The sequence below is a fragment of the Molossus molossus genome, unplaced genomic scaffold, assembly GCF_014108415.1.
Source record: "Molossus molossus isolate mMolMol1 unplaced genomic scaffold, mMolMol1.p scaffold_m16_p_24, whole genome shotgun sequence".
Classification (NCBI taxonomy): Eukaryota; Metazoa; Chordata; class Mammalia; order Chiroptera; family Molossidae; genus Molossus; species Molossus molossus.
This window is the reverse complement of record NW_023425360.1, coordinates 1562500-1589520: the sequence shown is the minus strand read 5'-3', so window position 1 is coordinate 1589520 and position 27021 is coordinate 1562500. Positions and strand designations below refer to the sequence as shown.

Below are 27021 nucleotides of genomic sequence, written 5' to 3'. Positions count from 1 at the left end.
TCGGTGCCACAGAGCCAACGCCTGACAGCTTCCCAAACACCCGTGTTCGCCCAAGTCAGCCGCTTCCCCTCACGCTGCTGGTTGTTTGTCTGTTTCTCTTTCACAACAGGAACAGCCTCTCTCGTCCCTTCAGTGGAGGGCCTGGAGGCAGGAACGGTTCTTCCTCCCTGGGCCCCAGGGTCCGGCGCAGTGCCTGGAGGAGACGGGCAGCGAGGACCGCTGGGTTCACCCGCTGGCGAGACGGGGGCTCCGGCATGGACGTCTCTGCTGCTAACCTCCCGCAAGAGGCAGAGGGAAACGGGGAGGCTACGCACAGACGCCCTGGGACCAGCTTCACCGCTCAGCCCCCAGACTGCCCACTGCTCAAAGGCCATCGCTCCCCACTTCACAGGTGCTGCCCTGGTTCTCGGTCACCTCCGGGCCAGCGGGGGCCGCTCCTGGTTCTCGGTCACCTCCGGGCCAGCAGGGGGCCGCTCCTGGTTCTCGGTCACGTCCGGGCCAGCAGGGGGCCGCTCCTGGTTCTCGGTCACCTCCAGGCCAGCGGGTGGCCACTCCTGGTTCTCGGTCACGTCCTGGCCAGCAGGTGGCCGCTCCTGGTTCTCGGTCACCTCCGGGCCAGCGGGTGGCCACTCCTGGTTCTCAGTCACGTCCGGGCCAGCAGGGGGCCGCTCCTGGCCTCCCGGCAGGACGATGAACACAACTTCTAGCCTGAGGCTGTGTCCGCTGCCGACGGCCCTCCACCGGTTCCTGGTGGGCCAGCAGCCCAGCAGGTGCCCGCGCCCGGGAAGGCCGTGTACCTGCGCTCCAGCTACAGCCGCAGGGAAACAGCCTCCGTCAGGGTCAGACATCCCCAGGCAGCACCCCGACTTCCCTGCACAGCTACTGTCCTGTGTCTGGGACCTCAGAGATGGGCACACACCACAAACTGAGCACCCTTCCTTCCCACCTCTGCAGGGTCCTCTCCCTCGCTCTCACCCCCCCCCCCCCGCCACAGGCCCCCTGCCTCAGTGCTGAGCCCCTCTCCCCGGGACCCCTCTTCCCCCTGCTGCCTCCACACTGATCTTTCTCAAAGTCACTCGACTTCCCTCCTCCAACTTTCAAAGGCTGACTGTCACCTTCAAGAAGAACTTCAAATTCAGTGACGTGATACACACGACCCAGAGATACTCGGAGCTGTCGACAACCTGCCCGTTGTTCCTCCGTATTCCTGGGCACCAGCCCCTCAAACAGACTCAGGCCAGGCTCCTGTGCCGGGTCAGGGCCTCGCAGGCCCCCCGAGGGGCGAGCATTTACTCTGAAGTTGCTGGGTTGTGGGGAAGTTCAGGGGTCCCCCCAGGGAAGTGTGAGCATGGGTCGGGAGCACCTTCCACCCAGAGGCGGGGGCGCTGTTCACAGCCGTGCCGTCTGGCGGGGTCCCGCTGAGCGTCAGCTCTGCACACAGCCCGCTGTGAACCCTCCCCTGGCCAGGACCCGCCTCACCGCTGCAGGGCCGCAGGGCCGCCTGCCCGGGGCGGTGCTGTCCGAGCTCACGGCTCATGTCATCTGAGGACAGCCGTCCCGTCCTGGGCAGTCCTGGGCGTGAGTCACTGCCTTGCTCTCCACCGGGACCCTGGACGCTGGCTCGGGCAGTCACACTGGTGGTGCCCCCCCCGCCCCGGGGCAGGGTCTTTGCCCGGTTTCTCACTGTCCCCTCCACCCCGGCAAGGGCACCAGCAGATGCTAACTGATTGGTAAACATTGGTCCGATTGAGCAAAAGTGAACCTTAAGGCTTGGGGAGCCTGTGTCCATGACTCAGGACACGGCTATGCAGCAACAGTGACTCAGGGGCATTTGCCGTGTCACCAGCACCCGCAGCACACAAGGGCCTCCCGTTCGTCCCTACACCCTTCCCGGGACTTCTGAGCCTGCGCCAGACACACACAGACTCACACTCACACACTCACTCACAGACACTTATTCCTGGGTCTTATACACATATTTATAAACGTTGTCCCGTGCCTGCCTATCGAACTCTCCTGCACACAGAGACGAACATTTTGAGCAGCAGAAAACACGTCTGCGCATTCCGAAGGTCACACTCCTGACATTCTTAGGAGCTACAAGCTTTTCCTGTCACAGCTCGGTGGCCGTCTCGTGTGCCCCCCTGGAGGCCATGGCTCCCACTTCAACCTGCCCTCAAGGGCCAACCCGCACAAAATTCTCGTTACCCCGATGCCCAGATCAATGCTAAGTGCAGATTCTTAGCATTCCTGGAAGTTACCTGAGACGGCAAATTCTCCGCTCCATAGAGCAAGTAGAAGTAGAGGCGGGGGGACCCTCAGCATCCTCTGTGGGCAGTGAATGAAGACAGCCTGGAGGCCCTGGCGCAGTGGCAGCCCCAGAGGACACTGGGCAGTGTCCAGAGACATTTGGGGTGGTCACGGCAGAGGTGTGCTACCGCCCCCGGTGGGCAGGTGGCAGAGATGCGCAGACATCTCAATTCTCGGAACAGCCCCCCACCGGTGAAGGGGACCCATGAAGTCGAGAGTGCCAAGGTCAGGAACCGAGGTTCAGAAGGTCTAGGTCTGACTGGTCGTGCGTGGTGACAGCTGTGTGGGCCTGAGCCAATCACTTAACCGTGGGCCCACTGGGAAGCACCTCCCCAACGCAGGGCTCCAACCCTGGCTGCCCAGTAAATCAGAGACTCTGTGGGCAAATCCAATGCCCAGAAAGGACGGGGTCTCAGCCCTCAGCCTGCAGCTCCTTACGGCAGTGCTGCCTCCCCGAAGACAGTCCGTCCACACCGGCTTGAAGGCGCATCTGTCTAACCTGCGTTTACCTCACCTCTGCCTCACTTCCTGCCTCTCAGTGTATTTCTGCGGGAACCAGCCTTAGAGCTCACGGTTACCTATGGGGCTGGGTCTGTTCAACCCATGAGGACACCTTCCCCACCACAGATCCTGACACAGCAGGACAGATGGACAGATACAGGGAAGGACACGTGTATTGTGACACGTGGGCACCACTGCTGATGTGGCATTTCCGGAGATCGGTAGCAACAGCCCTGGCCGGTGTGGCTCTGTGGTTAGAGCGTCGGCCCGCAGACCAAAGGGTCATGGGTTCGATTCCTGGTTAAGGTACCTGAGTTGCAGGTTCGATCCCGGGCCCTGGTCAGGGTCGTGCGGGAGGCAACCGATCGATGTGTCTCTCTCACATCAATGTTTCTCTCTCTCTCCCTCCCTTCTGTCTAAAACAACCAATGGAAAATTATCCTCAGGTGAGGATTAATAAAAACAGATAGGTAGCAATAAAGAGATGCTGTAGTTTAAAAATCACTACAAAATAACACGTGACCGGCCAGGGGGAGACCCCAGCCCCCAAGCAGAGGTGGAAACAACGCAGGGGAAACAGCTCCTAGGTGGGGCCACAGCTCGCTGGACGCCGGGGTCTCAGCGCCCGAGGGGACAGGGGGGGCCGCACGCAGAGCAGTCCGGGGGGCCCCACTGCAGACAGCTGTACACGCCGGCCCACAGCCGGAGACCATGCGGCGGCACGGGCTCTCAGCAGAAGCTGGGAATTCGCCTGTCGCTTTCAAATCCCACTCTGAGCTACTCCAGGATGCTTTAGTGTGTGTCCTAGACACCCCCCCCCCCCCCAATTCAACAGTCGTCATATAGTCTCATTCCAACAGAGCGCTCCGAGAGCTCAGAATCTTAAAAAGAGCGCCAGGCAGGACCACAGCGGCTGGTTTCTTGCAAAGCCGCACTGGACGAGAGCACACCTGGCGTGTCACTGGGCCCTGGGGCCGCCGCCTGCTCCAGGGGTGCCCTCCAGGGGCCGTCTGCGCACGTCCAACATGGTGGGCGCGCCCTCCCTGGGGCCCCCGGTCACCAGCATCCAGTGGTTCCTGGGCTTCTCCACCCGGTGCACGTCCAGGTGTGTGTGAGCAGCGACCTCCACCTCCTTTCCGAAGTAGGTCCTGGGCGGGGAGAAGGCAGCTGTGGGGTGCAGGAGGCTCTCACCCCGTCCCCGCATCTCAGAAGCTCCGCCCTCAGCAGACGCTGTGCGCCCTGGGGAGGGGCCCTAAGGTACAGCCTATGTGGCCAGAAGTGTCACCCTGTCTGGCAAGGCTGCAGGATGGGGGCTGGGGTGGGGGTACCCCATATGGCTAAACCCTCCCGAGGTGCAGGCGCCTGAGTAACAGAAGGGGCTCCGATAGGGTCCTGCCGCCAGCAGAGTTCTCTGGGACAGTGTCCCTCATCAGAGGACTTCCGCACGATGCCCACTTGAAGGGGAGCCCTCAGGGCACCCAGGGGCCCGCCCCCAGCACCGCACCTTAGGAAGAGATGCCGGTGGGCCGCCAGGGCCCGGTTGGTGTGGCAGTGATTGATGAGGACGCTGGCGTTCGCCTTCGGGATAGAGAGAGGGTGTCGCTTGCATGATGAGTTAAGGCCTCCAATTTCTCAAAAGCAAAAATCTGTGACTGCACTACACGTTCATTTCAATTTAGTTTAACACACACACACACTAACCTAGATGGCAAACCATAATAAATACACATAGGATAAACATTACACAACCCTTCAAAGTCATCTTGGAGACAACCTTTGACCACATGGGTCAGTGGAGTGTTTTTTTTAATCCTCACTCAAGGATATGCTTAGACAGAGGAAGGGACGGGGGAGTGAGTGAGGGAGAGAAACATCGATCGGTTGCTTTCCGTACACGCTCTGACAGGGATGGAACCCGTAACCCAGGCAGGTGTCCTGACTGGGGGTCAAACTGACAGCCGTCGGGTGCACCGGACGACAGTGCTCAACCAGCTGACTGGCCAGGCTGTCAGTGGTGTTATTAAGTGAATACAATAAGAACATTCCTGCCCTGGCCGGTTTGGCTCAGCGGTTAGAGCGTTGGCCTGCGGTCCAGAGAGACCCGGGTTCGGTTCCCGCTAAGGGCACGTACCTCGGTTGCAGTTTGTCCCCGGCCCTGGTTGGTCGTGCGGGTGGCAGCCACTTGATGTGTCCCTTTCACGTCGATGTTTCTCTCTCTCTTCCTCTCCCTCCCGCTCTATCTGAACAAAAAAATGGAAAAATGTCCTCGGGTGAGGATAAAAAAAAAAAAAAAAGAACATTCCTGCCCTGGCTGGTGTGGCTCAGTGGTTAGAGTGTCGGCCTACGGACCAAAGAGTTGTGGGTTCAATTCCAGTCAGTGGCACGTACCTCTACTGCAGTTTGGTCCCCAGCCCTGGTCAGGGTCATGCGAGAGGCAACCAATCGATGAGTCTCTCTCACATCAATGTTTCCCTCTCCCTCTCTTCCTCCCTCTCTCCCTTCCACCCTGTCTGAAGATAAATGGCAAAATATCCTCAAGTGAGGATTTGCAAAAAAAAAAAAAGAATATTCCTGATGCCTTTATTTTATTTTTTATTTTTTAATTTTTTTTGTACGTGCCCCTAGCGGGAACTGAACCCGAGACTCTCTGGTCCGCAGGCCAGCGCTCCAACCGCTGAGCCAAACCGGCCAGGGCTGCCTTATTTTATAAAATAAAAAAAAAACTAAATGAAATTAAATAAAAAACGTATGTATAGAAAAAGACATGAATGATAAACAACAGTGACTTCCTCTGAAAGGCGGAACTACTGGAAATTTTCAGGCGATTCGTTGTCTCTTTCTGAGTTTCCACGGAGCTGAGGTCAGAAACATTTAGATCCGAGAACCACCTTTGTGAGTGTATTGGAACCGAAACAACTGCCGGAGAGCAAAACCCCAGCGGACGGCGGAGACAACGCTCAGAGAAGGGCGTCCTGACTCCGTGCATCACGGTCAGAGGGGGAGAGGGTTAGGGCTACAGGAGACCCTGGGGATGGATCAGGGAGGCGGGAGAAAGCAGTGTGGGGGGGCCTCTGGGCTTGGAGGAAAAGTAGAAGGACAGACACGTGCTTCTTTTACATAGGTGGGGCCAGGACTGTCAGCAGTCTCCACCCTGACACACTGGGAAAAGGGAAGCTAGCCTGCCTGAGGTCATCCGAGGTGCAGAAAGACAATAGGCTCAGTTAAGGTGAAAACTGGCCTTTGTCAGGGAAGACGCAGGCCTAGGACGTGACTCCCTGCTATCAACTGCCTGCAGTTAAGTCTCCACTTCAGGGCCTCCTTTGTGGCGAGTTCAGGTCTCTGAGTATGCAGGGCTACCAGGCAGGCCTCCCTGAGCTCGGCGTCAGCCCGTGGCCCCTTTCGTCCACAACAGTGAGCGTGCATGACGCTTATACCAGGAACAATACGTCTCGTTTCCAAGTCCTGACTGAGGTAAGCTCGAAGCAGTGCGGGAGAAAGAGACCCGGCCGGCGTGGGGAGCTGGCCCGGCCCTCACAGGACGCTCCCGCACGGCCACCGGCTGCAGTCACACTGAGCACAGACCGGAGGGCACCGGCCAAGGGGCACCCGCCTCTCCCAGCAGGGTGCGTGAGGCTGTGGCTTCACTGACAGCGGCCTGGCTCTGGCCCGCCCCTCCATGGATACGCTGGGGAGGTACCCAGTGCAGTTACCCTCTTCCTGACCCCATCTGCTCAGAGCCAAGCCCACCTCCCTGAAATCCCACGCGCTGTGACTGTCCTTTCTGACACCCCTTATCCAGCCGCCCCCTCCCCACCCCAGGCCCCCCAGTCTGCAGCAAGGTCCGCCTGCTCACCCCCGGTGCTCCAGATGGTCTCTGGCTGGAGGGCCAGGGAGCTCGGGCAGGTCTGGGGGCTCCCACTTTGCAAACTGTCTGAGTGGGGCTCAGAGACACCTGCCCTGGAGGAGTCCCTGGGGCCTGGGCCCCTGCCCGTCAACCACTGTGACACTAACAACATGACAACGGGCTAAGCCGAGTGCCCACTTCCCCAACAAGCACGCAGGTGGACTAGCTGCCACCCTCGCAGAACCTCCTGAGGTGGTGTCACGCCCGTTCCAGATGAGGACAGGGGACGAGTTTAGTCACAGACACACAGGAAGCCCCCAGGGAGCAGAGCTGGGCGAGGCCGGCGGAGGGGCACCGTGCCGAGCGTGTCACCGTGGGCCAGGAGCACACTGTCCATGCGAGGACACGGAGCCCCGGGTCCACTGCCGAGCTCGGGAGAAGGGCACTGTGCCTGGGGGGTTCAGAGCACCTGTGACCGGGGCCCCTCCTGGACAGCCACCTCGGCCGGCCAGCCCTTGGTAATCCACTCTCTCCCGATGACTGCCGACCGCGCCCCGCTCTGCATGCCCTCCGGGTGAGCAGCAATGCCTCTGGCCGGCAACACAGCTCCGTGCCACTGGCCCAGCCTGCTGGCCTCGCCCCCCGCCTGCAGGGCCCAGGGTCCGGAGGACACGCCCCGCAGTCGGAAGGAAACCGCTGTGTTCACCTGTACGGCTGCCCCCCTGTCCCCTTCCCACCCCCAGGTTTCCCAGTGTCCTTGGAAATGAGGACTTAACAGAGGCCTGGAAGGAAGCAGCGTCAGTGTCCCTACAATCTCAGGTCAGGGGTTCTCAGCCCAGTCTCGGGGCAGGGCCTGGAGCTCCGTAGCTGACTCTAAGGTACAGACTGAGTTGAGACACACTGTGGCAGGACGCTGCCACGGGGCAGATGGCACCCTCCGAGCCTGAGGCGTGAAGAGAGAGGACACGGGCACAGAGGCCTCGGAGTCCCGGCAGCACCGGCTTCGGACAGCAGGCAGCTGCCTCCACTCAGCGTGCAGCACCCGCCCGCCCCCAGGCCGTGCTCACCGGGACGGGGCAGCCTTCATACTCCAGGCGCAGCTGGGGGTCGGGGAAGGCAGCCTGCCAGCAGTTCAGGTAGGAGACCTCGTCTGTCAGGTACACCTCCTGGAGCCAGGACCTCTTGGACGACTTCAGGAGGGTCCTGTGGTCACTTGACAAAAATAACTGTAAAGGACAGCAAGCAGGTGAGCTACGTTACACGTGGAAAGTCCGCGAAATGGGAAGCCATCAACTGGCTGATGGCAAGTGTGCTCAAAAGCGGTTTCAAAATCCTTGCTCTTAGCAGTCATAGGAGAACACTCATTTGTTCTCCACCTCGGGAAAGCCACCTCGGGCTCCCAGCGCCTCCAACCGCCGTGACGCAAACCACGGAGCTCGCGGAGAGATGAGCGCATCACTGAATCAGCGGGGAGACACTCCAGGAGAATAAACACTGCACTAGGTGGATGCACGGAATTTTGGAATGCCAATCAAAATACCACGCGATTTCGTTTCCTAAGGGCAGAAGGACGCGACAAAAATAATTCTAACATTTAACTCAAAGATTAATTCTTAATATAACTCTGAGAACAAAGGGTCACCGCGGGAACTAGCCCCGGGAGTGCCCAGGTATCTGCTAACGCGAGCATGGACACCGACACTTGCGGCTCCAAGGCTCCCGGGACCGCGGAGAGTTTTTACGGTATCTTTGGAGCCGGCTTGAAAGGCTCTGGGTAAGGGAAGGAAGGACAGAGAAAAGCGCTGGTAGATTTCACTCAGAAATGTAGTAGAACCGCGACAATGTAAAAGCCAAGTAGCAAGTGGGAGGAAAGAAATATCAGCAACAAACATGACAAGCTGTTGCGATGTGTCTTAGAGCAGGTAAGTCGACCCAAATGGAACATCAACCAGAGAACAGACGGTTGGGGGGGGGGGAGGCGGACAAGAAGGAAAGGAAGAAAAAGGAGAGAGAAGCCAAAAACGGGGAAGCAAAGGTATCTAATGTTGTTCTTGTAATTTCCACTACATTCAAAGTCTGTTCTCTCTCCCTTTACGGAAGACCATAAGCCAAAGTGCTACAGCGCTCACCTCTGGGAAAGAAAGACAATGCTGACTTACTCCCCCTCTTTGGACAATTTGGATAATTCCTCTGATTTCTACATTTAAGATCAGGCAGCAGCTCACCATCTACGATGTGTCGTGGTCTAACGGCCAGAGTCGACGTTACTTAGTGGCATGAGACCATGACGATGGTGACGAGAACAGTCATAATGCCACTTCACACAATAATGACTCTGCCTGGTTGAAAAAGCATTATGGCACCGGCTCTGCCCCATAGTAGCTGAGTGACCTGGAGCAAAACAACCTAACCGCCTCGTGCCTCAGTTTCCCCAGCAATACAATGGGTCAAATGGGGCCTCCGTCATGGACCGGTTTGGGGGAATAAATGAGTTCATGTACCGGCAGCACTGAAGCAGGCAGTGAGGTGTGATAGCCCCATTTTATAGATGAGAAAGACTCAAAAAGGTGAAATAACTGACCCAAAGTCCCGTCCCATCCGTATGCGTCTCGGCCGGAAGTCAAACCCAAATTTCTCTGGTTCTGCCTCACCTCCTGGCCCCCAGGCAGGGTCAAGATCAAAGACTGGTGCTGACGTAGGCCAAGGCAAGCCTCTCACATTGCTCTGCGCTCACCTCAGACAGAAGAGTGACAACCGTCAAAGTTGTCAGATCCCGCACCGGGGACGCAGAGGGCGGTCAGATTATTATTATGTGATTTAATCATCTCTCTTACAGGTGGAGGCGGCCTGCATTTTTATTTTGCCAGCTGCATCAAAGACAAGGTTTCCCCCACGTTAAGCGTGTATCTTTGAAGCCTGAGAAGTTAGAAAGAAAGAACGGACCCAGGCTGCCTGTGAGACGCTGCAGGGGTGGAGCTCATGCGTACAGAGCTCTCTGTCCACTCGGGAGGTGGCCCTTAGCCACACGGAAACACAGCGACCCGTCCCAAGTACACCGGCAACGTGACGACTCACCATTTTGTCTTCGAATCCCCCTGTAATCCCGAGGCGAAAGTTCTGCCCGTATCGAAGGACTTGACCGGCAGCCTCTCCGTCCCCACTGTTGGTGAAGAATAAATATCATGTAATTTCTCTGAGTGGGAAGCATTCCACAGCTCTGTGTTCTGTGTGTGCACTTTAGTCCGTCATTGTCTAGATCGTGTCCGTTGCCGTCTCTCGGCCTGCCGGGATCGGTGCAACACAATGAACTCCAAGCACACGCTGCTTGGAGTGAGGGGGAGCTTTGCAAGGGAGCAAGTGCTCCAGACCTTTGGACGCAGTCCCATTTATTTGCTGATTGGTCCCCCCAGGTCACAGTTGGATTTATGTAAATCATTTCCTTGAGATGGCGTCTCTGTAAACTATACAGCCTAGCTTTGTCTCTTGCTTTTTATGAGCGGAAAGAGACTTTGAAACTAAAAGATAACAAACACAGACATTCTTGAGTCCTAGGACCCATTAGTCCACCCATGCAAACCTTATCTTATTTACATGCAGATGAAGCACTCAACTCCACCTGGGCTGGCCAGACAGCGAGAATGCATTAACACGAGGTTACAAATCATCCGTCTTCCAACCCCTCAACCCCTCAGTATGTTTTTTAGTGAACTGAGTCATTAAACAAAAGCCTCAAATCCAGCCAGCACCCTACGCCTCGCCTTCCAGCATGGCCAGAACGCACAGCGTCCCCACGTGGTTGGCCGAGTGTGGACGGAGCACATCATGCTACCCTACGCGAGGGAGCTGGCTCAGGTGCAGTGTGGTCTTTAGAGAGAACCAAGGTAACACGTTTGCCGACGTTTAATACTATCTTCCTTCTCAATCCTCCAGGAACCTTAGACATTGCCGTCATGTAAATTACCTGTATTCAAAATAAATCTAAAGACTTAGAGACTATATTCCTGTAATATAAGTAGGGCCATCACAACTTAGCAACAGAGTGGAAGCAATGTTTTTAATGACTACTAAGTGTCTATTCTCTAAGGATTTAAATGCTCGTTTTCGAAATCTCCTCAAGTACATTTGTAGCGGACGATGGATTTTAAAGTAGCAAATCCTCATGTTACGCCACCTTGCATTAAATAATATATTTCTGGTGTAAAAATAACATGGCAACATGAAAAGCAACGAGAGCCCCCAAGTAAGCTCCAAGCGCTCTGAGATGTTATTAGGAAAACCCAGTCTGCTTCTAGACAGAATATAAATTTAATTCCCTGGACCCAAAAATGCCTTCGAATTAAGCATTTTGAATTGAACACAAATTGCAAATTATCCTGGTGTTTAAAGTAAAGGAACAGTAGCCCTGGCCGGTTTGGCTCAGCGGTTAGAGCGTCTGCCCACGAACCAAAGAGGCCCAGTTTCGGTTCCCGCTAAGAGCATGTACCTCGGTTGCAGTTTGTCCTTGGCCCTGGTTGGGGTTGTGCGGGTGACAGCCACTTGCTGTGTCTCTCTCACATCGATGTTTCTCTCTCTCTCTTCCTCCCTCTCTCCCTCCCGCTCTATCTGAAGATAAACGCAAAAATGTCCTCGGGTGAGGATTAAAAAAAAGTAAAGGAACAGTAAAGGCCCATTGACGATCATTCTCAAGGTCATAAAGCAAGAATGTTCAGAGAACCTCCACCTCAATCAACCCTGCTCCAATCCCAGCACATCCTTAGGCTACAAGCGAAAACAGACACGGATGACGACATTTCAAGTGTCTTCACCTCAAAAGGATAAAAGTGTTCCTGCCCACCGGGCTCATGGCTGGCGCTGCGCTCAGGCCACAGGGCACCTCCAGCTGGTCACTCAGGTGGGCTCTGATCTCATCTGGAGTCAGACACAGGCTCAGGTCCCCACGGAGAAACACATCAGCGTCCGCCTCAGGGTGGTCCGGATTCACGAGCATCACCTTGTCGCCGGTGTGGATGTAGCCATCCTCAGACACAGAAAGCCGGGTCTGCAATCGGAAGGCGCGTTTCTGTTTAAACCATGCGATTCCTCATGGCAGTGCAAGGGCATCTCCGACGGACCCCGTTTCCTGCACAGACTAGGACCGTTTCCATAAGGGATTCACTCGATGTCTCAAATCCTATCCTTCCTGTTCCTGCCACCAACCTGCTCCCAATGTGCCAAACCCAAGCCCCCCAGTAACCCAAACGAAGTACAACAAAAACCACCGAGGTTGAGCCCATTGTTAATTTACTCAACATCCACTGAAAATTTCTCCAGCACCAACTGAGGGGCGTTTTACTAATCGGAGTATCAAGGTAGTCCCATCGTAATGCCGGCCAACGTAATAGCAAGCTTCTCTCATGCGTCTTGAATCCTGGGGGGTTTTAAACATCGTGGTTTCCTGACCTAAAGGGAAAACTGGCACTTTCCAAATGATCGCGCCTTTATGGATTTCCCACTTGCTTGACATGCACTCACGCTTGGCTTGAGAGGATTCTGAAAGTGTTTGAATTCAACATTACCGGTCCCAGAAGCATCTGTTTCACTCTTCTGTTTCTCTGTATGAGAAGCTGCCCCTTATCCCTCTTCTCCAGGAAATCTTTCATGAGCTCCTGGCCGGGGGGAAAACAAATGAACAAAACCCAAAGGGAACGGTGGAAGATTTCTGTAACATTACGTTAACATTTTTATCGTATTGCACAATGTTTAGAAAAAATGACACAGACACAGAAGAGAAACATCACATATAATTACCCCAGCAGGGACAGTCATGATTACGCTTGGAGGCCATGTGCCCCCCAGTGGTGTGATGACTGACACTGGAGTCCCCCCGAGTCTGACACAGGATGGCCCAGGGCCTCATCGAGGCCACCACGGGAGAATCAAAGGCAGTGAGTGGACAGTTGGTAACAGGGACACCAGGGGGACACTCAGCGGGCACTGTGACAGGGCGGGGCATGTGGGGGGCACGTTCTGTGTACAGCCTGCCTCCTCACCATCCTACCTGGACCGCAGCCTCTGGGACTGTGAGTCTCCAGGGGACGGAGGGAAGGCACTCAGAAGGGCTCTAGACTTGGGGGGGCACGGGGGGGGGGGCGGGGCAGAGAGCTGGACTCGAGGCACCGAGTTTCAGAGGCAAGGGACCCACAGAAAGGGTAGAAGGGCACAGACCTGGGTCAGTGGGGCCGCAGGTGAGATTCCTGGATGGTCTGCGGTGGGGAGTGTGGGGATACTCGGGAGGTGCTAGGGGAGAAGGGAGCCTTGGGGTGCTCAAAGTTCAGTGGAACTTAGGGCAGGCCTGGGGGTCCCTGAGCAGCGGGGGAGCCACCCAGCCACACCCTCACCTCCTCCAGGTAGATGTCCTCGTTCCAGTTGCCCATCCGGACCCCGTGACCATACAGGTTCTGAGCCATTGCCTCCCCGATGCTGCTGTGCAGCTGCGTTAGCGTGCCAGTCGCCATGACGACCTGGCCCCCTGTGATTGGCCCAGGCACGGACCCTGCTGGCCAATGAGAGACAGCGCATGAGTCATGAGGCCCCGTTGGCCCCACCCTGGGAGCTGTCACTCCCCACAGGCTGCCTGGCTGCCTCCTCCTACAGGTCCTTGAGTTTGACTGCAAAGCAGCCCAGAGGAAGCCTGGAGCCTGCAGACCTCATGCCCGAAACACTCCCCAGAGCAGCGGTTCTCAACCTGGGGGTCGAACGACCCTTTCACAGGGGTCGCCTAAGACACAACAGTAGCAAAATTACAGTTATGAAGTAGCAACGAAAATAACGTTATGGTTGGGGGTCGCCACAACACGAGGACCTGTATCAAAGGGTCGTGGCGTTAGGAGGGTTGAGAACCAGTGGCCGGGAGAGAAATGTGAAACTTGCACGAAAGCTGCTGTAAAAGGAGAACGCGCTCCCCGAAGACAGCAGGGCAGCTGCCCCCGGACGCGCAGCCGGTGCGCGGCCTGGTCTTATGACCAGCAGGGGCACCAATTTCACGCGCATCGCAGGACGTCACGGGCTCCGTGCAGATGCCAAGACAGCGTAGAAGGAGGGGAAGGGAAGGATTCATCGAAACTTCGCCGCCTCAGAAGAAATACGTCACGTTAGCGTATTCCTATTTGCGTCTGTGAGGTGGTCCGTGTTTTTATGGACTGTCCAAGGACGAGGACAAAGCCGGGATGTGCAGGAGCCAACATCTGCTAAGACATTGTCTGGGAGGAGAAGGGGTGAACCGTTACTGCGGAGCCACCGGAGCCTGCCTGGTGCTGACTGGGTGCGGGCAGCCCTTCACCTTTGCTTAGTCTACTCGGGGCAGAGATGAAGGCCGGGGAGCCGCTCTGACCCAGAACACAGAGCCCGCAGGCTGTGAGAATGGAGATCGGGGGGCCACGGGCGGTGACTCGGGGGGCACTCTGCAGCGGACCTGGGCATTCGTCCACACCTGTGAGCCCGCCAGCTCGGCCAATGCAGCGCCACAAACGGGACAGAGGGAGGTCAGCCGTCGCCCCGCTAACTGCATCTGATGAGTCAGAAACGGAGGCTCGAGGATGCTGGCAGCTCACCCCCGTGTGAACTGCTGGACGCGCTCAGAGCGATGACCGGGCCCCGATCTTCTGACTCCGGGGTCCGGGTGTCCTCGATCGTGCCCCGTGTTCCCTGCAGAATCAGTAGTGAGACAAGTCTGGTCCCTACGTGTCCAACGCGGGCCCTCCTTCAGCCTCTCTCTTCCTCTGCGTAAGGTCCCGTTTCCTGCGTCTCTTCAGGTTTGACACTTTATTTTCAAAACGGAACGTTGTGGATCATGTAGTGCACCAACCCTGTGTACGGACCCCCTGCCCCGGTGCCTGTCTGCTGGCTCCTCCGCGTAGCTAGCTGCCCCGCGGCCGTGGCTGGACCGGTGAGGCGAGGCCCGTAGCAGCCTGCAGCCCTGTGCGTCCCCGTCCCCGTGCAGGGGTGAGGCTGGGAGCGCGCGGTCCCCTGACCCCTGACTGAATCTGGGGATAAACAGAGTCACCTAGAGAAGGACGTCACAGCTCATCACACAGGTGGACTTAAAATCCAGGTGAGAATAACAAAGCTATGCACAAACATTCAGGGAGTTATTTAAAAGTGTATTTTACCAATTTTCACTGTTATTTCTGGAAAATCATCAAATGGCTATTTCACTGTGATTGTAGAATATTTTACATTCACATTCCTCAGAAACCCTCCCGGCTCAGGCGAGGCCGGAGACGCACGCGCTCGCCTGGTCACGGGCAGCGTGTCCTGGCGCAGCAGGAGAGAGCTCCCTGCGGCCAAGCCGCCGACCCCGCCCCTTGCAGTGACGAGTGTGACACAAGCAGGTACGGGCTGGAAAATTTTCTTGCTTTATGTTTTTTCTTTCATGATTTGGTGACGCTCTTGGAACGATGTAATCGCGCCTTGTGTGACCGGCTTGTGAAACATCTGGCACGAGAAGCCAACGAGATACTTGGACAGAATCATTCTCAGACGAGAGAAGTGGGACAAAGTTCAGATATTGGGAAAGGAAAGGAGTTATGACCTTGGCAGCCAGTAACTCCAGGGTGCTGGAAGTGGGGCTTAAAGTCCTCCTGGAGGCCCTGGCCGGGTTGGCTCGGCGGTTAGAGCGTCGGCCCCCGGACCGGAGAGACCCGGGTCCGGTTCCCACTAGGGGCACGTGCCTCGGTTGCAGTTTGTCCCTGGCCCTGGTTGGGGTCGTGTGGGTGGCGACCACTCGATGCGTCTCTCTCACGTTGATGTTTCTCTCTCTCTCTTCCTTTCCCCCTCCCGCTCTATCTGAGGATAAATGCAAACTGTCCTTGGGTGAGGATGAAAACAGGCCCTCGTGCACGGCCACCGTAAGCCATCACAGCGCAGCAAACTAAACAGCGACTGAAAAATGACACTTCTATTGCTCATTCGATAGGATTCGCAGTCACTCAGTTTCTCAGGGGGCAGGCTAGGTAAGCAAACCGCAGCCCTGCCTCCAGGGACCGCCAGAAAGAGCCAACACCCCTGGACACGTAGTCAGACGGGGCAGTGCAGGGGGACCTCTCCGAAAGGGTGGCGGCCAAGGTCTTCCCAAGGGGTTGCAGTCCTCTGACACGGGGGCAGGGTCCTGGGTGTCCTGATGGGGCTGCGCACTCATCTTGTGAATGCCTCGTCCCCTCCTGTCACTCCGGAGACCCCGGGGTGCCGCCTTGCCGGAAGAGGCTCTACTGGTCTTCTGTCTCCACCTGCTTTCCCTTCTGGTTGCACCCGAGCCCTGGGGAGAGCCGCCAAGCAGGCACCTCCGCTTCCCCCCAGGCAGAAACTGCACTGCCCGGCACTCCCCAGGGACAGACCGTGGGCACTTCTCAGCCCCTCCCCCCACGCTGGCCTCCTGGGCAATGTGCTTGTACATACCCTGCAGTCCTAGAGCAGAAGAGAGGTCCCTCTGTTTACAATCCCCACTGACGTAGCAGGGTGCACCCTACTAACAGGAAGCCTCTCTGTTCTGCCGGCTCCCTGGTGGTTTGGAGATGCCCAGGTGGGCCCAGGCAGGGTTGGGCAGCGGGAGCTAGAAACTGCCGCATGGCTTTGCCTAAGAGCGAGAAGGAAGCAAGTGTCCATCGGGTGGCAGTCCGGAGCAGCAGCTGGCCCCCAGCAGCCGGGGCCAGAACAGCGGCCTCCCCGGAGGACTCTGGGATCCCAGCAGCGTGAAGAGGGGCCTCCAGTTGTCTCTTTAGACCTCGGACAGCGGGAGGCTGTCTGACTGGCACTCAGAGCAAATGGCCAGAAATTTATTTCAAACTTTCTCCCCCCTTTTTTAACTAAGGGAGCCCCCTTTTCCGACAAAAGCAAGACAGAACTCAATCGCATAAAACCCCTATTGAGTTTTACAGGAAAGAAAATTGAGACTGACAGACAAATGGATGGTCTGATGGCTGACTCCAGTGGTGAGCCCCCAAATGCTACCTTGTCCCACTGGAGAACCCCAAGACTGCAGAGCGTGGGGGAAACCACTACTCAAGTTTAAAATTTTTTAAAAATTTATTAATTTGAGAGAGAGAGAGAGAGAAAGAGAGAGAGAGAGAGAGAGAGAGAGATAGAGAGAGAGAGAGGAGAGAGAGACAGACAGACAGACAAACATTAATTTGTTGTTCCACATACTTAGGCATTTGTTGGTAAATTCCAGTGTGTGCCCTGACCAGAGATGGGGCCCAAAGCCTTGGCTTATTGGGCCGATGGGGCCGATACTCTAACCCACTGAGCGGCCTGGCCGCGGTCTCACCTATGGGCCGATGCGGATGATACTCTAACCCACTGAGGGGCCTGGCCACGGCCTCACCTATGGGCCGATGGGGACGATCCTCTAACCCACTGAGGGGCCTGGTCACGGCCTCACCTATGGGCCGATGCAGACGATACTCTAACCCACTGAGCAGCCTGGCCGTGGTCTCCCTATTGAGTTTTACAGGAAAGAAAACCGAGACTTACAGAGAGGAACCCAGTCTGCAGGGCTACAAGCTCTGTGGGAGGAAGGACAGTGACTGGAATGGATGTCACTGCCTCCCAGCCCTCACGGGTCCCCACACGGGGGACCCTCATCTGTTTGCCCCTGACCCGTTCATCTATCATCCTGGTCAGAAGAAAGCTCTGGCCTTCATGGCTGTGGAGAGATATAAACAAAAGCCGTTCACGCGTGGGGGACAAAGCTTAGACGGCGTCAAGGTCGCCCATCCGGGCCCACGCCTCCTACTCCTTCCGCAGCACGGAAGCCGACGAGTACCGACGCGTCCGAGAGCACGGGGTCGTCCACACACTCACAGTCCAGCAGCACCGAGAGGTGGACCTGTTCCAGGAAGTCTCGAGATACGGGGTGGATGTGCACACTTCCCAGACCGTCGGCCTCTCCGCTCCTTTCATGTGGTGGGAAAGGCGGGGTGTTCCTTCACTTCAAAAACAAGGAAAGGGAGGCACAGAGCGGTTGAGGGAGACACCCAAGTTTGCATCAAAGCCCACCCCAGGAATGCAGGAAGAGAGGAGGAAGGAAGAAGGAGAGAAACACAACGCCTTGCGTCTCAGTGTCCACAGGCCCCGGGTCCCTGGTCACACCGGGTCACACCGGGTCACACCGGGTCACACCCTGTTGCTCGGGTACCGCCACTACCCGAGGCTGGAAAACAATTCCGTGACTTAAAGCACAGGCTCTGGGGTCAGACATCCCCTGCTCCACTTCCGGAACGAACCCCTTGCGGACTGTGGGACCCTCGGTCAGTGTCACGACTCCTCCGTGACGCGGTCTCCCCGTCTGAGATGAGGCAATGCTGACGCTACTTCCTGCCGTCGCTGAGGTGCACAGGTGAGGTGGCCTGCGCACCCTGAGCACTCAGGACACAGCAGCCCCTCGGCGGACACGGCTGCCTGTTATTCTGGGAAGACGGACATCAAAAGAGGCTCAGCCGAGCAGGTTTCTGTTTGCAGACTCACAGATCCAAGGGTGATTTCACTTTGCAGGAGGAAACGGAGCCCAGCCGGCGGAAGGGAAGTGGGGAGGTCGGACAGCAGGGTGGCGGAGCTGGACAGAGAACCGGGCTCCTGGCGATGTCCGATCGCAAGGGTCCCAGTAGGAAGCTGGAAAATGAAGCAAGTCTTCCCCACATAACTCACAAGTAGACAGTAAAACAGCAGTGCTCAGTATCCGGGCCCTTCGGCACCCGAATTCCACACAGGAACTGAATCGTCTGCACAGCATCATTCCGCTCTCTCCTGGGGTGAGCTCTGTGGCCCAGTGGGGTCACCTGAACTGCCCAGAAGGACAAGCCAGCGCCCCGGGGACTCCAAACCCACAGGTCCCTGTGTCACACACCAGTGACACTCTCCCAAAGCGGGAGAAGAATGACACGCACTGAGTCCTCGAGTTACTGAGCTGCTCCCTCAGACGTCCTTCCAGGGACCCCGGCGAGCCCCAGTGGCCGTGGCTCCCGCCAGGATAGGGCAGCCTGTCGATCAGACCGACGGACACCCTGGGGATGTCTAGGAAGCCCTGTCACCTGCCGCCCCTGAAACAGGACACGGAAGCGACGTCCCAGGGAACAGTTCTCCCTCGGGTCATCAAGAGCCTTAAAAATAAGTCTGCCTCCAATCCCACTTCGAGGATATTTTAACCAGATGTTCACTTTGACAGAGGAAAGAAAACTACAAAGAACCGAAAGAAAACAAAATATCTAATAATAATGGGTTATTTCGGTAAACAACAGAGAATTTATCCTCTGAATGGCTAGGCAGCTATTGAAAGTCATGATCCAGGAGTGATAGTTAATGATTTAGGAAAAGCTCACAACATAGTAAAATAAAATGAGACTGCAAAAGAGTTTATAATGGCCCAGCCGGTGTGGCTCAGTGGTTGAGCGTCGACCCTGCACCAAGAGGTCGCTGGTTCAATTCCCGGTCAGGGCACATGCCCAGGTTGTGGGCCTGATCCCCAGTGGGGGGCATGCAGGAGGTGGCCAATCGATGTTCTCTCTCATTGATGTTTCTCTCTCTTTCTCTCAAATCAATAAAGAAAAAATATTTTAAAAATAAAAATAGAAGAGTTTATGATGTAAGATGTCCATTTTACATTTAAAATGTGTACTTAAAAAATAAAAACAAGCCCTAGCCAGTTTGGCTCAGTAGTTGGAGCGTTGGCCTGGGGAAAGAAGGCTCTCGGGTTCGATTCCCACTCAAGGGCACGTACCTGGGTTGCAGGTTCGATCCCGGCTACGGTCGGGGTTGTGTGGGAGGCAACCAATCAACGTGTCTCTCTTACATTGATGTTTCTCTCTCTCTTTCTCCCTCTCTCTCTTTCCCCCTCCTTTCCACTCTATCTAGAAATCATTGGAATAATATCTTCAAGTGAGAATTAACCAAAAATAAAATAAAGAAATAAATAAAAACAAAATGTATACTTACAATGAAAAATTTTCAAGTATGTATTCATAGGGGAAAATATCATCCATAGACATATATGAGGATATATATGTACATCACATGCATAATACCCACATGTGCTATATATCACATAACAGATACTACCATGTATAGTCACATACGTGTATAATCTACATAATCTATGTGGATGTACTCTACCAGTATGTACAATACGTGCGTATGTCACTGACAGGGAGTAGGAAGCAAGCGATTTTTGAGCATGTGATGTTTTTGTAATTATAAATAGATACATGTGTATATACATAAAATACTCGTATATTTATTTATTTGGAAACTTTCTGGCCAGGTGGCCTCCCACACGTACACTGAAGCTCTGGTCTGTCTGACAACCGCAAAACAGAAGGTAACAAGTCCCAGTGGTTCTGGAAGTTTGGACCAAGAACGGGACCCGGTTTTCGCTCAGATTCCTGCAGGCGCCTGAGCTCCGGAGGACGCGGCTGGCAGCTTGGCCGATGTTGGCCGCTTGTACGTAACCGGGCTGGGCCGTTTCTCACGCACTCACATGGGATCTGTGGTCCAGAGAGTCGGGGAGGACGAGGTCTTTCCTCTCTTTCTTCAGGGGAGTTTGGTTCCATCCTGGGCAACTGCACCCCCGTGTGGCCCGTCACGGTACAGCGTCCTTCCTCAAGGAGGGGCACCTTGCGGCCACAAGCGGGTCAGGGGCTCCAGGCAGGAGCTGACAGGGGTGTCTGCCCCCAAAGGGAACTGCTGAGTTGGGCCTCCAGAATTTACGACGCCGCGTCCCTCTTGATCATAAGCACTGAGGTTAAGAGCCAGTGAAATATCAAAGCCTCCTGAATCATTGTCTACTTGCAACAGTCTCAGTCCCTGTCCTATAAATAGGGCCGTTGCACATTATGTTCTCAGAGAATCACATTATTGGAGCTTTCCCACGACGATGCTTTGATTGCCTCGATGCTTCCTCTACTTGAATTTCCTGACTCAAGACACTTCTCCGGGTCATTTCTACTCGTTCATCAGGTCCGTCCCAACAGCCGTCTCCCTGGACATCTCCAGGCTGGATTAACCAGTGGCCCCTCCCCTGGGTCTCACGCAACTTTGTATCTTCTCTGAAACTCTTAACCCTAAGGGGAAAAACCACCGGGTCCTTACCAGCACGTGGTGCGGGGCACAGTGAATGGTGCCTCTCGGCCTGTTTTAGCTTTCCCAGACTTCCAGATTGGAAACGTATCAACGGCGCAGACTCCTCCACGGGGTCCCTCGGGGAATCCTCCAACGGCAGCCGCTGCGGACAGTCCACGGAAGGTCAGCGCGTGTCTCGCCACTCGTGATGCAGAACGTCTCCCTTGTAGCTCCTGGCTTCCCTTTCTGTCCCTTCCGGGTCCTGAGACTTCGCAGTCTCCTCCCCCGACCCCAGGGGGACAGACAACCAGCCCCAGGACATGGGGCTTCGGTCTCACCTCACACAAGAACCGCGCGTCGGGAGAAGGCTGAACCCAACTCCGCAGCCTGCTGGCAAGAACAGAATTTCCAGGGAAGTCTGGACCCAGCCACTCCTTCCGGACCATACACAACCGTGCCCGCTGCCGCGTCCACTCTAATCTGTCCGGAAAGTCCAGGCCCACCGACGTCCACACTCCCTGTCCCTTCTCAGCCGGGAACGGGCACCAGGTACTTCTCACAGAATGAGGGACAAATGACCTGGATCCCCGCTCTGCCTGGGAGCAGCTCCGCCTCCTCCGTTCCGCTTGCCAGACGCCCGTCCATCCCTCGTGGGTAAGAACGTGTGGGCCCACCTGACTGTGGGGTGACCTTGAATGCCACCCCACCTCCTCCACTAAGGGTCGGCAGTCTCCCCTCTTCCACACCAGCCAGTGAGACCTGCTTAGAGTCCAGCAGCGGTGCCCCCGCCCCCGCCCCCGCCCCAGCTTTCTGGCCGCCGCCCGCTCCGTGGCCTCAGTGGGAGAAGGAAGAACTGGGCAGGGAGTGGGCTGAAAGCCGTCTCTGGACACCCCACGTGGGCACCGACAGAGAGGCAGCCCGCTTTCCATGCTGAACCCTCCTGCTGTTTTCTCTGCTCTGTCGGAAAATTCCTGACTACGCGTCTGTCTGCCCACTCTTCGCCGGGGGCACAGGACTGGACAGCCAACTCCACCCCTTCTTAGCTCGGTGGCTCTGGGGTCTTTGGTCCCCTCTAGGCCTCTCTGCTCATCTGTCCCGTGGGGACAGCGCGGCTGCCCGCTCTGCTCACGCGCGGCAGCAAGTCGCTGGGTCCGGGGGTCTGAACAGTGCCAGGCGGGAGCCGCGTCAAATCCTCTCCCACCCCTCCAGCCCGCACCGCTGCTCCGCCCCTCCTCGGCCCAGCCCTGGGGGACTGAGAAACCGGCAGGCGCGCTATCTTCCCGGCCCCAGGAGGCTCCAAGCCTGCAGCTCTCCTCCTGCACCCAGTCCCTCTTCTAGGTGAGCCCTGCGTCGAGGACCAACGCCAACCATGTTTCTTGCCCATCGTCTGTCCTACCCGCCAGCTGCCTGGAGGGAGGTCTGCGGGCCCGGCCAGTGCCCTTGGGCTCGCCTGCCAGAGGCAGCAGCCTGCGCCCTCACAGGCTGTCCGGGTGTCTGCAGACTTCTGTGCCCCAGCTCCACGCCGGGTCCGTGCGCCACTGCTCAGGCATGTGCTGCGGGGACTGTGCAGGGACTGAGCCAGAGGACTGGGCCGTGGCCCCGCCCGGCACCTCCTCGCACCCCAGCCTCGCTCCGCAGCACATTCTAGGGTTTGACTCAGGGACAGTGAAGTGCCACTGTCGGCTGAGCGTCCACAGGTCAGGTGCGTCCCCAGGAGCGGTCTTGTGGCCGCGCCTTTCGCCTCGGAAGAAGAGCGCGGGCCCGGCAGCGTGGCGAGGTCAGCCAGCGGCCCGTGCTCGCAGTCCTGAGACGGTGCCATCGCTCTCGGTCCTTGCTCTGAGCTCCGGAGGACGCGGCTGGCATCCTGGCTGCGTTGGCAAAGCAGCCCATCGGGAGGACCCCGAGCAAGCAGGAACACGGGAGCGACACGGGGGACGGAGCGCCGGGGTGACACAGCAGAGCCTCGTCCCTGCTCCCACAGGCTCACGAGCACGCGCACGGCCGCTCTGCTCTGGACACGCTGACCTGCCCCTGCTCGGCCCAGCAGACAGCTCTTCCCCACACTGGCAGCGAGTGTGCTTGTGCTGGGGGCTCCCTGGCTCTGCTCCGGCCACCCAGACAGCCCCCCGCCACTACCCAACAGCCAAGGGTAGGCAGTCGGCACAAGAAGGGGCCCTCAGCCTGTGCCGCAGCCACCTCTGCTTCTTTCTGACTGGTCAGGGCAGGACGCTGAGCATTTTGGCTCCCGACCCTGGCTGGACCCATTCCCGTAGGAAGGCTAGACTGACCAGGGGTTTGATAGGAAAGTCTGCCCCAGCACAGCACAATTATGCAGAACAGGGCAGACCTAGGGATTCTCTGAGCTCCTTCCTCGAGCCGGCTGGCGGTCACCCCGAGTGAGCATCACGGACGCTGTCAGCCAGCCTTCTCCCCCCGGCCCCCGAGCTGCCCGCGCTCAGGAGGACGATCGCCGGGGACCAGGGGGGAGGAAGGGCCAGGCCAGGGCACACCTCGTGTTGTTGAGGAGAGTTCCTCAGAGATAAAGAGCGAAGACTGTTTCTACATCTCAAGGATGAAGGAAGATGACCATCGTCACCAAGGCCACGATGCCTATAAAACGTCACGTGAAGGAGGAAGACGGAGCTGGCCAAGGCCTCGCGCAAGGGGGCCGTGAACACCAGGAGTCTGCGAAGGCTCCACACCCGCAGGCCGCATGGAAGGGCGGGAGGACTGGGTGTCTGTCAGCTCCGAGTCTCTCCTGCACCTGGACTGTGAAATATGACGCAGCGGGGCTGTAAGTCAAGCTGAACAACTCAGTCCTAGGGAGGCTGTATTATAAAAGGGCTCATTAGTATATAAACTGTGAAAATATACATATCATATAAATATAGACACTGACATAGTTCAACATAAAACTAAGGTAAAATAATTATTGCAGATGTCGTGACACGATAACACATGGCTGAATAATTCTAGAAAAAAATAGTGATGAGCATTAAACTTGATCAAAAATCACAGATTAAGGGTCAATAACATCGTAATAACTAGGCGCAATGATAGATGGATAAGAGACTTATTATGGTGATCACTTTGTAAGGTATATAAATGTCTAATTTCTATGTTGTACACCTGAAACTAATACAATAGTGTATGTCAACTCTAATTAAAAATGCATTTTAAGCCCTGGATGGTTTGCTCAGTGGTTAGAGCGTCGGCCTGCGGTCCAGAGAGACCCAGGTTCGGTTCCCACTAAGGGCACGTACCTCAGTTGCGGTTTGTCCCCGGCCCTGGTTGGGTTGTGTGGGTGGCAGCCACTCGATGTGTCCCTTTCACGTCGATGTTTCTCTCTCTCTCTCTCCCGCTCCCACACTCTATCTGAACAAAGGGTGGAAAAATGTCCTTGGGTGAGGATTAAAAAAAAAATGCATTTAAAAAAATCCCAAACCCTTGTGTGGCCGGTGTGGCTCAGTGGTTGAGCACTGATCCGTGCACCAAGAGGTCGCCGGTTTGATTCCCAGTCAGGGCACATGCCCAGGTTGTGGGCCTGATCCCCAGTGGGGGGCGTGCAGGAGGCAGCCAATCAATGTTCTCTCTCATCGATGTTTCTATCTCTCTCTCCCTCTCCCTTCCTCTCTCTCTCAATTCAATTAAAAAAAAATTGTTTTAAATAAAAAATCCCAGACCATACCAAAAGCATGGGAGGCAGGCAGAGGTGAAAGAAATTTAAAATGGAAAATTTTCTCCCTTTATAATGACTCTTATTGAACAGTGGCAAACTTTTAAGTGCTTTACCTGTATTGTCTTATTTAATTTTCACACTTCTACGAGCTAAGGATCACCCCCCATTTCATAGGTGACAAAACCGATGCAGAGAAGTTAATTATTTGTGTAAATAAAAGGGAAAAAAAACTTTCAAACTAGGACAGATGTGAGGTGGGAAATAAGAGGGGCATTTGCATAACTTTATGTCTAAGAAAATAGATTTTAAAAAAGTAAGGGTTCGGGAAAACCGAAATGATTTCAGGAACACGCTGGACTGTATTTGGCCTCTCTGGCCCCCAGTTTCCTGGGCTGCAAAGGGGGTGGTGCCTCCTTCCTGCTGTGAGGTTCTGCCTGTGGTAAGGGGGTGCTCCCTCTCAACCAGCAGCCCCACAGGTTGGGGTTATTTGTGGAGCCCTCGGAATTTCCAGAGCCTGGTTCTAAGGGCTGAACTCAGCCCTTCCCAGAACTCAGGGCTCCACCGGATGCAAGGACTGAACCCCCCTTCGCACTCCAGCTCAACTCCAGGCAGCCTGCTGGGGGCGCTGCTGGGACAGCCCCTCCCGCCCCCCAGGGCCCTGGGGCAGGCCGACTTGTCATTGTCACACAGGGTGGTGGTGTTCTTCTGGTCACATCCTCAGCTGGTGACCCTCCCTCCCCCTCCTCTGGCGGACTCGGCTCCTCCCTGTCCTCTGCTTGTGGAGATAAGTTCTGATGGCTCTGTGCAGCCTCCCATTCGGGAGATAGATTTCCTATTCGGGAGGAAGTCACACCCCCTCCCCCCAGCTGAGTGCCCTGTCTCCCCACCTTCCAATGGTGGGAAGTGACCCCACCCACTCTCCCCACCCCTGGGGGATTCCAGCCTGTGGAAGTCCAGGGCTGGAAAGATAAACACCCTGCTTATCCCTCGCTCGGTTCCTCTTCAGGGCTCCGGGCTGCTGCGGGGAAACTCACCCATCTGCAGGCGTTGTTAAGGGAAACCGGCCTTCAATTACACCCCGGGCTCCTCCCTTTCCTCCGCACCAACACCCCACCCACCTCTTGAGGAAAACAAAACAAAACTCTGACTCTCGTTTCCAAGGTGAGCAGCACCAGCCGGGCCCGGCAGACACCCCGTCCTGCATTTCCAAAGATGAGCCGCGATGCAGCGAGACAAGCCCTGGACCCGGTGTGTGAGCTGGTCTCCCCCAGGCTGCCCCCTCCGATGAGGTCCCCAGGGCTCCCTCCGCAGCACGAGAGCCCGGCATAAAAAAGTCACCCAACCCCGGCTGGTTGGGCTCACCTGTCACGGTGGCGGCCCGGGACCGAAGGGCTGCAGGTTCGATTCTAGTCAAGGGGACGATTCCCAGCCCTGGCCAGGGTTGTGCAGGAAGCAGCCAATCGATGTCTCTCTCTCATCGATGTTTCTCTCTCCCTCCCTCCTTCCCTTCTGTTCGAAGAATCAGTGGAAAAATACGTATCCTCAGGTGAGGACAAAAGGAAAAGAAGAATTGTCCACTCCCCTTGGCCTACTTCACAGGGTGGTTGAACAAAAGAACATACTGAACTCAAACTGTTTATACATGACAAGCACATATCACTGTAAAAGAACACCCCTGGCTCCCCCGGCTCCTTCGTGGGTCTCACCAGCCAACTGCACTCGAGACCTAATGTTTTGGCCAAACGAGGAGGTCAGTTGACTTTTTCCTATTCGAGTCTCTATTCCACTGTCCCTCCAACAGGAATGTCCTTCCTCCGTGACCTCTGCCGTTGAAATCCATCCCGTCCTCCCCCGTCCTTCCAAGAAGCTCCCCATTCTGCCGTTTCCCAGAGTCGCTGTCTCTTCCGAACTCCTCCAGCCTTCCTCTGACCCCACCTCCAGACTGACCCCACCCTGCCTTCCTGCCAAGGTCTCCTCCACCTGCTGTCCCCCAGCGGAGCAACGCACTCCCAGCACCGGACCAGGGACTAGGCGGAGGTGACGGGACAGAGGGGCCGGGGCACCTATGGCATACATGTGTGTATGTGCACAGGATTTACGGTTCCCCAAAAGAGCCAGAGGAAGCGAGAAACGGCACAGCTCAAAGGAGGGTGCTCTGAGAGAGACAAGCTGCTCCCCCAGCGAGGCTGGGCGCACCCCCTCCCCGGTGAAAGGGGCGCTCTGGCTCGCGCACTTCTCGCTGCCCGGACCTCTGCAAGCAGCCGGCAAAAAGAGGTTTTTCCCGGCACCGTGTTCGAGGAGAAATTGTCAAGTGAGTCCTTATGTTGCAGACAGGAGGTGACACTGAGCAGCGTCTCCAGCCGGCGCTTTGCAGAAGGACACGCGTCCTCGGATGGGCACTCCCGCCGGAATGAGATGGCAGGCCCATGCCCAGGCCCTCTGCACCTGTGCAAGTCTGGAGGCCCAGAGGAAGTCAGAGTCAGCTCTGCTCCATGTCTGACCTTGGAGACCAGGCAGAGGTCCCTCTGAAGGATCTGGGAGGCAGGGAGCCAGCAAGGAGCTGGGCCGACTCCCGAGGGGCTGATATGTGCCGAGGCGGGCA

The 27021-nt window shown here is 56.4% G+C and overlaps 1 protein-coding gene across 1 annotated transcript; it reads right to left on the bottom strand.

Annotated features, from left to right (window-relative positions):
• Positions 1–410: 410 nt before the first annotated feature.
• CFAP161 (cilia and flagella associated protein 161) lies at positions 411–13101 on the bottom strand. The gene is given in 9 exon segments (XM_036278142.1): positions 411–808; positions 3762–3802; positions 3804–3959; positions 4316–4389; positions 7723–7881; positions 9731–9815; positions 11461–11693; positions 12211–12300; positions 13033–13101. Coding segments are annotated over 9 exon segments (1305 nt in total).
• Between the last annotated feature and the right edge of the window lie 13920 nt (positions 13102–27021).